The sequence below is a fragment of the Sinohyriopsis cumingii genome, chromosome 13 (genome assembly GCF_028554795.1).
Source record: "Sinohyriopsis cumingii isolate HCF-2022 chromosome 13, ASM2855479v2, whole genome shotgun sequence".
Lineage (NCBI taxonomy): Eukaryota > Metazoa > Mollusca > Bivalvia > Unionida > Unionidae > Sinohyriopsis > Sinohyriopsis cumingii.
Window position 1 is genome coordinate 4,200,191 of NC_142973.1, and position 17,053 is coordinate 4,217,243.

The 17,053-nt window shown below is 34.0% G+C and overlaps 1 protein-coding gene across 1 annotated transcript in view; it reads left to right on the plus strand.

Annotated features, from left to right (window-relative positions):
* LOC149784866 (prenylcysteine oxidase 1-like) overlaps nucleotides 1-12,509 on the plus strand; it is a 28,579-nt gene extending 16,070 nt beyond the window's left edge. Inside the window, exons 4-5 of the mRNA XM_089978441.1 lie at nucleotides 3,032-3,240; nucleotides 7,436-12,509. Of these exons, the coding sequence (XP_089834567.1) occupies nucleotides 3,032-3,240; nucleotides 7,436-8,241 (1,015 nt within the window). The 3' untranslated portion in view covers nucleotides 8,242-12,509. The remainder of the gene's footprint in view (nucleotides 1-3,031; nucleotides 3,241-7,435) is intronic.
* Nucleotides 12,510-17,053: the final 4,544 nt, after the last annotated feature.

Genomic DNA, 17,053 nt, shown 5'->3' on the forward strand with positions numbered 1-17,053 from the left:
TATTTGAGAGAAAAAAACATTTTTTTAGGCTTTAAGTGGAAATAGAGTATGCTCAATTTTTGGACTTAAATATTATTTTGGAACTATCATGAATTATTTAAAGGAGTTCTGGACAACACCATTTTGACAACGTCAAGATTCTTGGCAGACCATTACATTTCTGGTTTTTTAAATTTATACCAAACTTTTCATTCTTTTGGACTTCACTAGAACTTTATCAGGATTATTTGGGATTTACTTCATGATACTATAAGTTCCTCTCAAATTACATTGATAACTAATTTATTTCTTTAGTTTCATAAAACTTGTTGGTTTTGCTTCTTTCTGTTACTTAGTTTATATGACCACTGTGGTAACTAGTGGTTAGAGCATCCATCTTGGATGATGTTCACTGGTTGGAATCCAGGCAGAGTTATATCAAAGACTTATAAAAGTGGTCCTAATAGTTGCCTCGTTTGGTGCACGGCATTAAGAGATTAGTGTTAGGACTGGTCAGCCTGGTGTCAGGATAATGTGACTGAGTGGAACATCATTATTGACTGTGTACCTTAAAAAGCCAAAGGGTATTAATAAATAGTTTTCATTTTACAGAATTTAATAAAATGAAAGGGAAAAAAACACAACAAAAACACAATCTCTCACTAAGTTTGTGCGCTGTAATGGAAAGTTTTCCACAACTGGCCACTGCGCATTTGTACATTTTGAACCAACGTTTGTATGAAGCCCGGATGTAGCAGTGGTTTAAATTGGAATCATTTGCTTCGACATGTCTGGATGCTGATTCCAACTTAGGTGGCTACATGACGAAAAATATCAAGTTTGGATTATGAGATAGTTTTCAGAGAGCTTTTCAAAATACAAATTCTGCCAGAAGGTTATTGATTTGCATGCAACAGGAGAGAGTGCTCCATGGTCACATGCTGTGGGAAAAACCCCAAGCTTGTGTAATGGCACTTAATACAGGCAAAACAAGAATCCTTCAGCATGAAATCATTTGTGATGAAAGAGGTATGTCTGTGAACACAGAGATTCAAGTTTTAAAATAACAACTGAAATTAATGAAGTAAAGCTATTTATTTGAATATTTATCTCTGAACAAGCATACCGTGATACAGCATTATGGAACAGATAAGAATGGTTTAGTAAACAACTGATTGAAAAAAGTGAAACTTTGACACCGTTTATATTTAATAATGAAAAATTCTATTTTAGAGCAGATGTATCCAAAAGAAAATATCTGTGATTTCTGGAAAATTGTACAAAACAGTCATAAAGATCAATTTCCCAACTTACTCAGGCTGACAAAGCTAGCTATGTATATGCCCTTTCAGAAAAGCACAGAACAATATTCATTTACAGATAAGGATCAGAGTTAAGAGATTAATGTATATACAACTAGCGGTGACATCTTTTAAAGACTATTATTTCACTAGAGCTCTAACAGAGTGGAGCAGAAAGAAGGAGAGACAGATATGGAAATGTTAGGTAAATATAGCACTATCAATGTTTCCTCCTTCCCTGCCTTTTTTGTATACCTTCCCCCTTATTTCCATGACAGAGGGAGAGGTCCTTGCTTTAGATAAAATCCTGGCAGTGTATCTCTTAAATTGTACATGAAGATGTTTAACCAGTGATGGAAGGTGCCAACAGAATAAATAAAATTAGCACAGAATGATTGAGGAGGCAGATTACAAACCACTCAAGCTTACCACCTTGTGTACATTTTTATACAAAAATTTGTAATAGGACTGATTATTGTCAATAGTTTTCATTCTTCTCTAACAAAAACAATATAACTGTGGCTGCAGCATCTTCGGGAAGTATAATTTGACAGATTCATCCTTATTCCTATGCCCAGATTTGTTCTAGACAAGATTTCATTTGCATGAGGATATTGCATTATTTCTTCTGTTTTGAAGATAACATTATAACATCTTCCAGGTTTAAATTAGACATGAATTTGGTAATAAGATGTTTTTAAAGCATTAATACAGTGAAAAACAAAGGGCCTGGTGGTGAAAGTATTAATGCAGTGAAAAACAAAGGGCCTGGTGGTGAAAGCATTAATGCAGTGAAAAACAAAGGGCCTGGTGGTGAAAGCATTAATGCAGTGAAAAACAAAGGCCTGGTGGTGAAAGTGAGCTAAATTTAACCAGTCTTATATGGACTAAAAACGTTGAATAAAACTCACTGACAGCCAACAGGTAGTGTGCTTGAAAGTAGATTTATAAAAACGTTGAATAAAACTCACTGACAGCCAACAGGTAGTGTGCTTGAAAGTAGATTTATAAAAACATTGAATAAAACTCACTGACATCCAACAGGTAGTGTGCTTGATAGCGGATTTATAAAAACGTTGAATAAAACTCACTGACATTCAACAGATAGTGTGCTTGAAAGTAGATTTATAAAAACGTTGAATAAAACTCACTGACAGCCAACAGGTAGTGTGCTTGAAAGTAGATTTATAAAAACGTTGAATAAAACTCACTGACAGCCAGCAGGTAGTCTGTTTGAAAGTAGATTTATAAAAATGTTGAATAAAACTCATTGACAGCCAGCAGGTAGTGTGCTTGAAAGTAGATTTATAAAAACATTGAATAAAACTCGCTGACAGCCAACAGGTAGTGTGCTTGAAAGTAGATTTATAAAAACATTGAATAAAACTCACTGAGAGCCAACAGGTAGTCTGTTTGAAAGTAGACTTATAAAAACGTTGAATAAAACTCACTGACAGCCAACAGGTAGTGTGCTTGAAAGTAGTTTTATCTTGTCATCAATGAGAATTGCATATAAATATATGATAACTCGATGTCTGTCTGTAAACTGCATATTGGAAATAGAATCCCTTACCAGTATGTCAACAAGAAAAGGGCACCACCTACCTTCAAAAAATGGAAAGAGGATCACATTCATATGTGTATCGATATGCATTATATCACAGGCTGTGTATCATGAATTGATCGATACATGGCATGTGTATTGTTCCACCCCTAATGACAAGACATGCTTTTTCTTTTTTTTTCTACAGATTGTATCAGATACAGGCAGATGGTCATGCTTTTTCAACTGTAGAAGATCTTCTCAGTGCAATGGATGAAACTCTAGTCAGTTGGACTAAGAAATCCATCAGGACCTTATTGAAGGAGGAAGGGTTCTCTGACAAATTCATTGATGAACTTGTGATGGGAGGCTTGAGGATGAACTATGGACAAACCACTGACGTGCATGGACTTGTTGGTAAGATGCAATTAAATATAGGATGGAAATGATTAGTAAATTTGGCTTGACCAATGTGGGTTTGTGAGAAAGCTTGCCAGTAACTTCATGTGGGCTGGTGGTTCTTCCCTGTGTCTTTCAGGTTCTTCCACCACCAAACATCAGGCTGCCTTGTATAGCTTATCATGTGCTGAAAAAGGCATTAAACCAGACAAAACAAACAGACCACAAGTATAAAGTCAAGTAATTGCAACAGTATAACAAAAGTTATTACTGCTGTAAGTGGCTATAGTGTTAAGATTTGTAAAAGTAGAAGCATTTGAGCTGGCTGCCAGCATCTTATGAGAAGGTGGAATGCAATGCATCTGGAAAGGTTTCTTAGCCACCTTGAGACCCAGTCAGAACTAGCTTTTGCATACAGGTGGCTGCTAAGTACAAGTGAAACCTCATAAAGGACACCCAAGGAATTGCAAAAATGTGTCTTTTATAGACATGTAAAGAGTAAATTTTGAGGAACATCACTTCAGACCCCTTTTCAACAATGTTCTTTTTGAACAGGTGTCCATATAATCTATAGGAGCTTCATGAAGATAATAAGAAAGTATGAACTAAATTTATTTCCTAACTCACTGCAACCAAAAGAATCAGTATTTATGTGTCAGAACCAATTCAAATTTCAGCCTCAAATTCTCACATCTGATTTTGAGATGCTTCAGTGCACTTTGAGTGTACTTCAGTGTACTTTGTATAACAGATTTTTACCTTATTCTGTAAGAATTTAGTTGTTTTTTATGTACAGTTTTATAGATCTTTTTTAAATAATTTAATGTTTATTTTTCCTGTTGTCATGTGTAATTGTTTTCATTGTTTTGGTAGGTTTTATATTCCTAAACTTGATGAACTTTATACCATTAAATATTTGGGAAGTTATCCTTTTGCCAGCACTATACAGCCAGGATTTTGCATTGTACTAGCTATTGAACCATATACATACATGTATAAATAAAAATATATTTTAAGTATAACAATATTTTACTGGGCTGGGATCTTGCTGTTTTTGAAACGGTTTCTAAAATGCAGACATTCTTTATGCAGATTATTCTACAACTGTGCCACAGCTGTTTTTACTTATTATAACAGTTATGCATCTTAAAATGAAACTAATCTGCTGATCATGACACCAGCATGGAAAGAATAACAGAAATAGAAAACAACATAATTTTGCACAATTATAATTCATTGTTTGCCTCAGGGCCCTTTGCCTTTCCCAATACACTATCATTAGAACATGACAATACATAATTCACCAATGCTGATATGCTTTCATATTTCCTGCTACCCTGTACAATTAATCTGTTAAATAAATATCGTCTCACCTGATTCAAAGCCCAGTCTCAAATGACACTATATCTTACCTCTTGTGCATGCAGTTAAGGTAATCTAGGATAATTACTCATTAGGTTGTGAAGCCCAATTACTGCTGCATGATCTTTGATGCTTGTTTTGTTTTGGCCCTGACAGAGTCTTGTTATAAGCCTGCAATAATAGAGTTTACTGTTAGTGTGTTAGGTATATATTTTAGTCAAACATTTGACACATATTACTATTTAAGTTAAGCAGATTCTTAATACTCATTCTGAAAAATGGACACTGCAACCCAGTCACATTATCCTGACACCAGGCTGACCAGTCCTAACACTAGCCTCTTAATGCTGAGCGCCAAGGTTGTACAAGCTGTTAGTACCATTTTTATAATCGTGGATCGAACCCATGACCTCCCACATTTGAGGTAAATGCTCTAACCACTAGGCCACCGGATCGGTTCACTTGATTAGTATTTTAGATAGATTTTGCATCTTATTAACATCCATTAAAAAAATTAAGCTACAGTGAATGCTCATTTATGAATAAGTTTTTATGATCCAGTGAATCATCATGTATTCAGAGTAAACTGTGTCTGAACTTTTAATGTATTACAATTATTTTGAAAGCATTATTGTATTTTGGAGATATTGTGTAAGTTTAGTGCAATGGTGCCTATAATTCATATCAAAGGGATGTATTTCATTTAGTGCAAGTCAAAAGCATCAATGTACATGTAGCGATGCCATGATGTAAACATGTTCACTAGATGCAAGCATTGAACCAAACACTATTGTTGTTCATTCTTGTCATACTTAAAGCATAATTTTAACGAGTTAGGTATTTGTATTTTCAAGGCAAAATAAAATTTAACTACTGGTACATTGATTCAATATTTTAAAGCAATAATGCTTGAACAAACAATAAGAAATTGAAGAAAAAAAGGATAAGATACTGTTATAAATGCTTACAGCAACCCGCTAATGCTCAACTCTTGTCATTGATCAAATTAAACATATTTGAATTTGTTAGATATAGTAAGGAAACAGGAAAATATAATATATTTATTAACTTTTAAAACAAATTATATCAATTTATCATTTCCATGTATCCACTCATGATGATAGTCCTTTAATATTCATGGTTGATTTTTCTTTTTTTTAATAAATATCCATGGTCGATTTTTCTTTTTTTTTTATATAGAAAAGGCCGTTACAATTGAGAAAATACATTGATCAATTAGTAGTGTCCCCAAGACTTAATAGTACATGAAAAAATTGCTTGAATATGGTGTCTCAACATTTACATGTCATAAAAAATCTTTTTTGAAAATAATTTTAGGATGTCCCATGACTTATAGTGTCCCAAGATTTGCAGTCATTGTGGTAATTAGGAGAGAGGTGGAGAAAGTGAGATGCAATGAGATAAAGTTACATTCGATTCTTTCAAAGAGAGTACAGCAATGACAATATATAATTTGTCATACAGAGTGCACTAGCCGATTAAGGACTTATTATGGTCTGATCATAGGCATTAAGTAGTTGAAATCTATGCTGTTGGGTTAACGTTACAATTGAGAAAATACATTGATCAATTAGTAGTGTCCCCAAGACTTAATAGTACATGAAAAAATTGCTTGAATATGGTGTCTCAACATTTACATGTCATAAAAAATCTTTTTTGAAAATAATTTTAGGATGTCCCATGACTTATAGTGTCCCAAGATTTACAGTCATTGTGGTAATTAGGAGAGAGGTGGAGAAAGTGAGATGCAGTGAGATAAAGTTACATTCGATTCTTTCAAAGAGAGTACAGCAATGACAATATATAATTTGTCATACAGAGTGCACTAGCCGATTAAGGACTTATTATGGTCTGATCATAGGCATTAAGTAGTTGAAATCTATGCTGTTGGGTTTAACGCCATTATTCAGCACATGATAGGCTATACAAGGCGGCTAGTATTAATGGTGGAGGAAGAACCTGGGAAAACCCCGAAAAGAACCACCGACCCACAAGAAGCTACTGGCAAGCTTTCTCACATACCCACATTGGCTGAATCCGAGACTCAAACCGGCACAGACAGAGGTGAGATGGCAGTGATCCATAACAGAGAGTGCTTTAGACCACTCTGCCACTCTGGGCCCCTTGAAATCTATGTAAGAACATGTCTTGTACAACCCTGAAAAATCTGGAATTTGAGGGATAGCCTTGAAAACTCTTTAAATTTGTATAAAAAAAAAAAGTTAGTTTTTAAATTCAGATGTCTCTCATATCTGTTAGAAAACTGAATAAAATATCCTTTTTTCAATTCAAAATTTTGGTTATTTTCATATTCACGAACCACCGTTAAATTTTATAATATTAGGTGAATCAAGCAACATGTGACACAATTAGGTACCAGGTGGAGTAGATTATCTTTTATGTAAGCATGTGTTTATTTGTAATGTGTTTTTCTTATACATTTGTACCAGTTTATGCTGTGATAAAGAAAGTATTGTAGAGAAAGTTCAAATTCAATAAGTAAAACATCCTCTTTGAAAAATCTGAAAATCATTGAAAACTACCTTGGGCCTGTACAAACCATAATGTTACTCTCAATCAGTGATCAGTAGTAACTTAGTAGATAATAAATCACCAACTGGCACAGGCATGATTAGAATCCATACACTTCTGTTCACAGTTTTGACAATCTGGACACCTGATTATATGGAGTAAATCTTTGTCTGGATCCAGATGATTGATGTGTTATTCCAAATCTAAATGTTTAATATACTTCATAGTTTTAATGTCAATATTTCAATGTAACAGATGTGACATGAAGATGTAATGCATATTTTATTTAATACTTCAGGTGCTGTATCAATGGCTGGCATTGAACCAGGGCTGTGGAATGTTATCGGAGGCAACCAAAAGGTACCAGAAGGCCTTTTGGAAAAATCAAAGGCCAATTTAATACATGGAGTGGTTCGCACCGTGACTCTACTTTCAGATGATACACCAATGTACACCATTCACTACACCACATCTTCGGATCAAGAAAAGCCAGAGATGAAAGAGTATGACATCATTGTCCTTGCCACTCCAATTTACAAGGGAATTGCAAATATCGAGTTCAGTAATTTTCAAAAGGAAATCAAACCCATAGATTATGATTTCCATTTAACAGTTGCAACATTCATAGAAGGACAACCAAATGCCACATTCTTTGGATATGATAATGTTAATAATCTACCACATACTATACTTACAGTTAATGACAAGCTATTCTTTAATTCTTTTTCAAAACAAAAACCTGTTGAACCTCATAAAGAAGAGTTAAAAAATGGTAAAGTTGTTTATAAACTTTTTTCAAACAGAGTTCCAACAGAGGATGAAATTAATCATATTTGCCCAAAACAGAATGATTTACGAATGATAAATTGGATGGCATACCCTAACTATCCCTCATCCATTAATTTACCATCATTTATATTGAATGAACGGCTTTATCATATTAGTGGGATAGAAATGGCAGCTTCTGCCATCGAAATGAGTATAGTAAGTGCTAAAAATGTGGCATTGCTGGCATATTATCATTGGAATGGACAGTATGATAAAATAGATGAATTGTCTGCAGAATCTGAAAGGGAATCAAGAACCGAAAAAACAGAATTGTAAATTAGCTTGTAGCACTGAAAGATTACCACATGAATTATTCACAGAACCGTTAATGATAAAGAGTTCTTTACTCTGTCAGTTGTTTTCACTGTGTATTTTTGATCAGGTTTCTTTACTGAGGTACCAAAATAGGTACATGTATATTTGACTCTTTTTTTTTTTTTATGGTGGGGAAAAGAGTTTTTATGATTTTTCCTCATTTAGTCATTTTACTCGCCATTCTTGGTTATCAGTAGACTGCATGTAGAGAACCGATTGTCATTTACTCATTAGTAAGTGCATATTGATGTAGTGAAGAGAATGCTTGCTACATTACCATTTCTTTATAAATTTAAGGTTTATTGGTTAAAAGGAAAACATTGTAATACATCTAACCATTTGAATCCATCACCTGTATTGACACTGTAATACATCTAACCATTTGAATCCATGACCTCTAATGACAGAAGCTGGCATGGACATTAGAGAGCAGTTTAGATGATTGTGGGGGCATTTTCCACTTAAAATAGTTAATTTTTCAGTCTAAAAATGAAGAAATGAACCATCCCTTATAAACTTAAAACACCTTAGGAAAAAACTGGACTGAATGATATGCCATTTAAGATGTGAGGTAATGAGTTCTGTGACTAAGATCAAAGGCTTCCATTTACCTCTTCAAAAAAGCTGTCATTTTCATATTCAGCTTATAAACAAAGTGCTATTTGATCAGTTTGAAAGTTAGAAAAGTGAAGTTTAATTTCCACAGGTGGTTTGGAGTTTATGGATCACTAAAAATCTTTTTGTCGAAATATTTTAAAACTTGATTTTGTTTTTAGGCTTTACAAACTTTTTTGAATAAAGAATACAGTATAGTTGATGGGCATTTTTTACAGGCATTTGGATACTAATTGTATTTCACAAGTTCAGGAAAATGACACTGAAGTCTCATATGTACATGATTATATATATATAGACTATGCATAAAATGGACCAAAAAAAAAGTACTGGATGTACAGTAGCTGATGTGTCACAGATGACCTATTGAATATTAACTCATTAGAGAATAGTCACAGATGACCTATTGAATATTAACTCATTAGAGAATAGTCACAGATGACCTATTGAATATTAACTCATTAGAGAATAGTCACAGATGACCTATTGACTATTAACTCATTCGAGAATAGTCACAGATGACCTATTGAGTATTAACTCATTAGAGAATAGTCACAGATGACCTATTGACTATTAACTCATTAGAGAATAGTCACAGATGACCTATTGAGTATTAACTCATTAGAGAATAGTCACAGATGACCTATTGAGTATTAACTCATTAGAGAATAGTCACAGATGACCTATTGACTATTAACTCATTAGAGAATAGTCACAGATGACCTATTGAATATTAACTCATTAGAGAATAGTCACAGATGACCTATTGACTATTAACTCTTATTAGCATATCAGCTCCTTTAATATCAAAGATGTTCTTATTAAAACATTTTTAAACATATTTCATTGGCACTGTTTTGAAATTCAATCAAAATTATACAGATTGTGTCCATATTATCATGATGTATTGTAAAATTGGGTAATTTTGGTCAGAAACAGGATTTAAATTTTGGCTAATTATATTTTAGCAGATCTTGATAACATTTAAAGCCCCATATATACTACCTTAACAGCAGGCTGCACAGATCAATGATCTGCCAGCACATGTGATAAGTGTCTATGTTATTTGCAGTTGGATACAATTTATAAGTAAATACATAAGATAGGTACTTTTATTGATTTCTTTTTTTTACCTTGCTCTGTGCTACAAAATTGCTCCAAGTTATCCACTGCTAAAAATTCCTGCTGTATCGTCTACATGTCAAAGTCCCACTTCAGAAGGCTCCAACAACAACAGCTGCTTTATTAACTGTGCATTGATTAACATATAGCCTGGACATTACCTCAGTAAATTAATATGGGGTCCTTTGGGTGCTAGAATAGTAGTTCAGTCAGTTTATTTACTACTAGAGCTATGTTGGCTTATAACACTTAGCACCACAATGCTAACTGTAAAATCCATGTTGTCATACAGCACTTGACAAGATTTTGCAAAACTGGTCTCACTGACACTTCTGTTTTAGCTTGCATTAAACATATTGAATAACAATGTAGATGATTAATGGTATATTTTACTCTTAGTATGTACTATATGTGTACAACACAGATTTTCACTAAACAAGCAACTACATTGCAATTTAAGAAGACTATTGAAAAAATATGTGGTGTCAATTTTTGTTTTTAATTAAAAGTCAAACAAGAAAATTGTGTTGCTCTTTGTATTATTGAAAATGCCTTACATGTGAGAGGTATTATTATGCGTGTGTTTCATTATTCCTCAGTTTTGAGATTATCTGCATTTTTAGACAATCTCATGAATAAACTGTAGTTTTTTGGGCCAAAAAAATAATACCCATTTATTTTTGATGGCATGTTTTGGCTACAGATTTCCACTGTTGTACTTTTGTCTGAAATAGCTTTCTGCAGTCTTGCATTATATGATGTAGTAATCTTTTATGAAGGCAGCAATGGCCTGAATTCATGTAGTAAACTTATTCAGTGGACACTTTGAGTTCATTTATTTCTGTTGCTATTCATTTTCTTGTATGTGGAAAAAGTAATATTTTTGTGGTACTTAAATTTGGAAAGTGCACAGTTGTCTTTATAGATTAATCATTATTCGTTATGTAGGAACCCACAAAATCAAAAATAATTGGGAAACACATGAACATGCTCACACATAACCAGTGCCCACCTCCCCAAGCCAATAATAAATTAACAGTATTTGTTTTGGGTTAACTAGTACAGCTGTCCTCATCTTGAACGGCGCCCTGACCAGCAGCCACCCACTCCTTACAGCCAGAATCCGTTATCATGAAATACTAGTAATCAAACCATGCATTTCTTTTGAAATAATTAATGCTGTAAACAGAAATCTGCAAGACAATTAAATCAATAATAATAATAATAGCTTTATTTAAAGAGGGTGTAACATCATTAGTTGGCAAGCTAATTTACCTTTAGACTTAGATATGAATGAATACACACATGCACACATACAAATACACAAATATTTTTTGTATGTACAACATGGTGTATCATCAATTTCATTCCTTTTTGTCCCTCACAGGAACACTCACCTGAACATGCATACCTAGTATTGAATAGGTAGCATCATTATATACCTATATTCATATATTTTGAAATATATATATATTTTATGTTTCTCTTCATCTTTGAAGCAGTTGGATATATTGATTTTGAAAGAAAGAAATAGAGTGCATTTCAAATCTCTAATCATCTGCAGTTCCTAAGCAAAGTTTCTGTATGTTGGTGTAACTTCTTTTGAAGAATTCCTTATTTGGTTTGGGAATTTTGTACTATTTGGTAGACATGGATGTCAGATCGGGAGTGTTACCAGCTAGCATGCTAGGAAAAATGACTTTAAATAATGATACATTACCTATGCTGTTCTCAAATGGATTTGGTTATTTTTAGGGAGATCTCCAATTTTTCAATCAGTTTTCTGTTTGATCCAGTGTCAACCAGAATGCTTTTTTTGAAGATGTGCAAGCTTTCTAGATTCTCTTGTACTCTTAGACGAGCTTTGCATGAAGGGTAATATTGAAATAGTTGTTCCGACTTTTTCTAAGGAAAAAGAAGTTTTTTGAAATTAGTTTTATATACAGAAATCACGTAAAACATCCTAACCCATTGTTTTGATAAACAAAGTAACATAAAGAGAAAATTTAATTTCTTTTAGAAAAGAAATACTTGAAATTTTTGGGAAGTTCTTGAGAGTCCTTGGAAAAAACTCAGTGGCTGTTTGAACTGTGACCCATTGTGACATGTACACTGCTCTCTGAAGGTGTGTTCAGTTTGTTCTGTTCATCCACAGTAAACCTTTTGTTTGTAGACTTATTGATTGGTTCATTTATTGGCCTTTATAAGTACATCAGCACATGAAAGGTTATATGCTGAGGCCATTGGATAAAGTGCCTTGCCCATAGACACCTTAGTGGCCAACCCAGGCTTATATGCCTATCTATTGAACATGTATCCTTCTGGTCATGTATCTGGCAATCTAACCACTGAGTCATAGCAGTTCCTCATGCACCTGTAACTACTCTTAAAAATTACTTAAGAGTATCATTGCACACTTTTGTTTCTATTTGCAAATTGTCCATTATGAAGTTTGTCTTCTTACATAATAAATAAACCAATCCTGAAAACTTCATTTGTTATAGTGTATGTTGATATGGGCATGCAGGTGTATTTACTCAAATATTATTATTCTAAAATTTAATAATTAGTTTAGCCAAAGCCTGTTCAGTCCAGAATGTTGATGCTCTGCACCTCAACTGTCATCAGAAAGCTTCCAGTCGAACATTTTTGATCACTATGGACTTTTACTATGGAGGCCAGGTACAAAAAGCTGGGTTAAGAAAAGAGCATGTTGGGACCAAACATCACAATATAGGGTAGTATGATGTTTTTCCCATCATGCCTTGTGACATCACTGCCTGTCATATTCACTGGATTACTCCTTTGGGTTGACCTTGTCCAACAATGTCCAAATATTTTAACAGTTTTGCTGAACATGTTTGTCGGGCATGTAAATAATGACCTTCTTAAGAAATATGGTTCTAGGAGGCATTTTTAACGTGAGCAAGGATAGTAGTTTCTGACACAAACTTTTAAGAACAATTATTTTTTTGTGTACTCAAACCATAGCAGTGTTTTTGATGTAGAAATGAAATTGTTAATGGTATGAAAGGCACAGCAATAAACCAGGCTCAATTGTTCCAAATGCCAGATATGACTTCTCATGAAACAATAGCCAGCTGGCTGATTATTAGAATGTAGAGGTTTTTGGATTGTTTGCAGCCCACCCGCAGAAAAGAAGAAAAAAATATGGAAGAAATCACACATACTTGTACTCATTCTTTGATTCTTTGCTAGCAAATTATGATGTGAAATATACAAATAAATGTTGCACTACCAGTCACGCAGCAAAATGTTACATGTATAAAACTGTTGGAACATGTTAACAGACACTTACAAGTATCAGACCCTCAAAAAAAATAAAACACTATTAATGCATGTATGCAGAAAGATGTATTGTATTCAGAAACATACACTAAGACAGATTGAATGGTAGATGATGTGGCATGGACTTGGAACATAAAACTGTAAAGCCTAATATTTATATTACACACTGTCACTGACCCAGAACACCTGTTGTCACAATGTTGAAGAAACAGCAGATTGTTCTGTGTCTGTTACAATAACAGGTTTCAACAGTTTGCATTTTAGAATTTATCAAAATTTTCATAGACATCATGATTTGGTGAAGTTATGTTGAGTTATATGTGTCTACCATTGTATTTCCATTAGCTTTGGATGTGGGAGGTCACGGGTTCTTACCTCAGCAGAATCATGCCAAAGACTTTTAAAAATGGTACTAACAGGTACCTCTCTTGGTGCTAGCATTAAGATGTTAGCATTAGGACTGGTCAGCCTGGTGTCAGGATAATAAGACTGGGTTGGACATTGTGCTACATGTCTGCAGCATGATGCCCCATTGCTAGACATCACCATAAACTGTCACACTGCAGACATCGTAGCGATATGACTGAAAAATTGATAAAACTAGGTTAAAAATCTAAATCACACACACACATTAGAATTTTGCTTCATGGAAACATTTGAAGTCTTTGTTGACAAACAAATGTACCTTTGCTATTCAATCTGTTGATCACTTGGTCTGAAACCAGTGCTCAGTAGATGTAGTTTATACTGTATCATGAAAATCGGACGTATCTCAATCGCAATAACTAAGTAAGATATCATCAAAATCGTTCTTGAAATTGGTATTATCTGATTCAATATGAAACTCTGTAACTAGGATCTGTATGATTAGACTGAAATAAAAATATGACTGCTAATTTTCCCAAGCCATCCAAAAAGGCAATCAAACCCCAGAACGAGTAAAATATGGTCCAAGTCTGCAGATCATCAAACTCGTCTGAGATCTTGTCAGAATAAAGCTTTAAGAAAATGGGGATGATGGTTGATGCCAAACAAATGTGAATGTTATAGTATTCAAAATACCTTGGGATGCACGGCTCTTCTAAGTGGGTCATGGGTATTATTGTGTCTCAAAAAAATATAATAATCTGGTCTTCATCAAATTAATCTGAGACCTCACTGTTTATTATTAGCAAATGTGATTAAAAATGCTGCAGTGTTCAGAGACTAGCCAGAAGCCTAAGCTGCTTAGGAGCCATAGCTCGGAAAACATCATAAAAGTTACCTTAGATGAAGTTACCCATTCAATTTGGTTTACATCAATCAGAAAATGTAACTAAGAATTCTCATCAGTCACAAGGCAGACATATGGAAACCTGACTGGACTGAAGGAGATAGTTCTAGGGACCCTTGCATGGAACCGTTATGCATTCCATTTGTTACTATTTTTCACTAAATTTCAAACAAACTTGTGGAATGAAAATAAATACTGAAGCAAGAAATAATTAAATTTTTTGAATTGAGATGCTAGTAGCAGCCACAATGACAAACAACTAACAGACCCTTTATGAGATTTTTTTTAAATCAAAGAAAAAACAAACATGAAAATCAAAGAAATTAAAATAATGAAGGAAACAAATAAGGATGAGTTCTTGAAAAAGAATATTCACAACTAAAAAAGATTTTAGTTAACAACCAAATGCAATTGTAATCTTAGCATATTTTAAAAAATACAAAATGAGTTGTTTATGACTGTAAAATGAAACAGATTGCATAATTAGATGTCACTATATTATGGAATGTGTGTGCAAGAGAGAGAAAGGGAGACACCCACTGTATTCTGATTGGCTGATGGAAAACATGACCAGATAGAAATATGTCAGACATTCTGATGGTGGAGCCTTCAAATAAGCTTTGTTCTAGTCTTCAATGATCTATAGAGGTGCATTCATCCCATGTGTTTTCCATTCTCAAGACAGGTTCATTTGTCGACCAATATACATTTATCAGTTATCATTTCAAGAATGCCATTCTCAAGACAGGTTCAGTTGTTGACCAATATACATTTATCAGTTATCATTTCAATAATGCTGTTTGATCCAGACTACATTTCATTGTGGCCCATCACCAAGATCCCTGACACCGCTGTTTGGAAAAAGATATGTGAAGAGGTAAGGGTGTCTCAGTGAAGTATTTGTCTATGAAACAGCAGTGCAGTTAAGCTTGTGAAGAGACAAGGGTGCCTCAGTGAAGTATTTGTGAACCAGCAGTGCATTGAAGCTTGTGAAGAAGACAAGTGAAGTTGTGTAGTCATGTTTATCCATTTTTAACTGACAAACTCGATGGCCCTATTTAAAGCCACACAGATACTACTCATCATCGCTAAAACTCTTTGTTTTTATATGTGCATGTCTTTGTGTTTTGTCTTTCCCAACTAAATCTTAAAACCAATTTTCCATGAGTGTGTGTGTGTGTTTGTGTGACCTTTTCAATTGTGATAATGTGCATGTATGAGCACTTTTACTCTTCAGGTGAGTGTGTATGTGAAAACATATCCTTTAGAAGGCTAATAGTGTTATGGCCCATCATGCAAGTCCTATGGATACACAAGTCATCTTATGTTAACCTTGTGGGACACTATTAACATTACATTTCCTATAACCATCATTTTAGAACTAAATTTCCAATAATTGTTTGGAGATACATTTGTAAATGGTAAATTTTGTTGAATTCCCATAACTGACATAATACCATACTAATGTTAATCCTGTCAACATTTTAACATTACATTCCCATAAGCACCATACTGTCACATTTTCAAAATGGCAGCTTAATGTTAAATTCCAATAATGACATTAGTGCCGGTTTACTGCCATAATACCACACTAGGCTACTGCAGGTATCATGTTTATTCTTATTAGTGAGTTCAAACTCAAGTTTGTTTCCATGAGATCTGTTTGAAGTACATTTCTTTCTAAAGTCCCAAGCCATTGAAACATTTTTCACCGGTCTGGTGGCCTAGTGGTTAGAGTGTCTGCCTTGGATGTGGGAGGTCATGGGTTCAATCCCCGGCTGAGTCATACCAAAGACTTACAAAAATGGTACTAACAGCTGCCTCGCTTGGTGCTCAGCATTAAGAGGTTACTGTTAGGACTGGTCAGCCTGGTGTCAGGATAATGTGACTGGGTTGGGACATCATGCTACATTGTCTGCGGCATGATGCCCCATTGCTAGACATCACTATAAACTGCCACACTGCAGACATTGTAGCGATATGACTGAAAAATTGTTAAAGCTACATTAAAATCCAAATCAGACAATCAGAAACATTTTTCATGTCCTTTTGATATTTTAACTACAGTATATATCATCTCGTAATATGATAGTGTTGTTTATGTCACATTGTGAGAAGTCTGTGTATCCAAGTTATTTTTAAAGTTGATGTAAAAAAAATCATATCCATTATTGCGAATCATCCATTATGAATATTCTGAAACAGAATTTCCCTTTTAATTTTATATACATTTGACTTCCATATAAATGAGAAAATAGTTAATTCCATTTGTCAGGGTAGGGTGTGGCAAGAAGCTAAACAAATGGTTAAATTTTTAAACCACTAAGAACGGATGTTTTACCAGTTCTTGTTGGGGTTCATAAGCCTAATTTCTCAGAAAATTATTTATTGTGAGTTTTTTAATTTAAAATCTATCTTTATAATAATATGTTGACTGAAAACTTGTACCCAGAA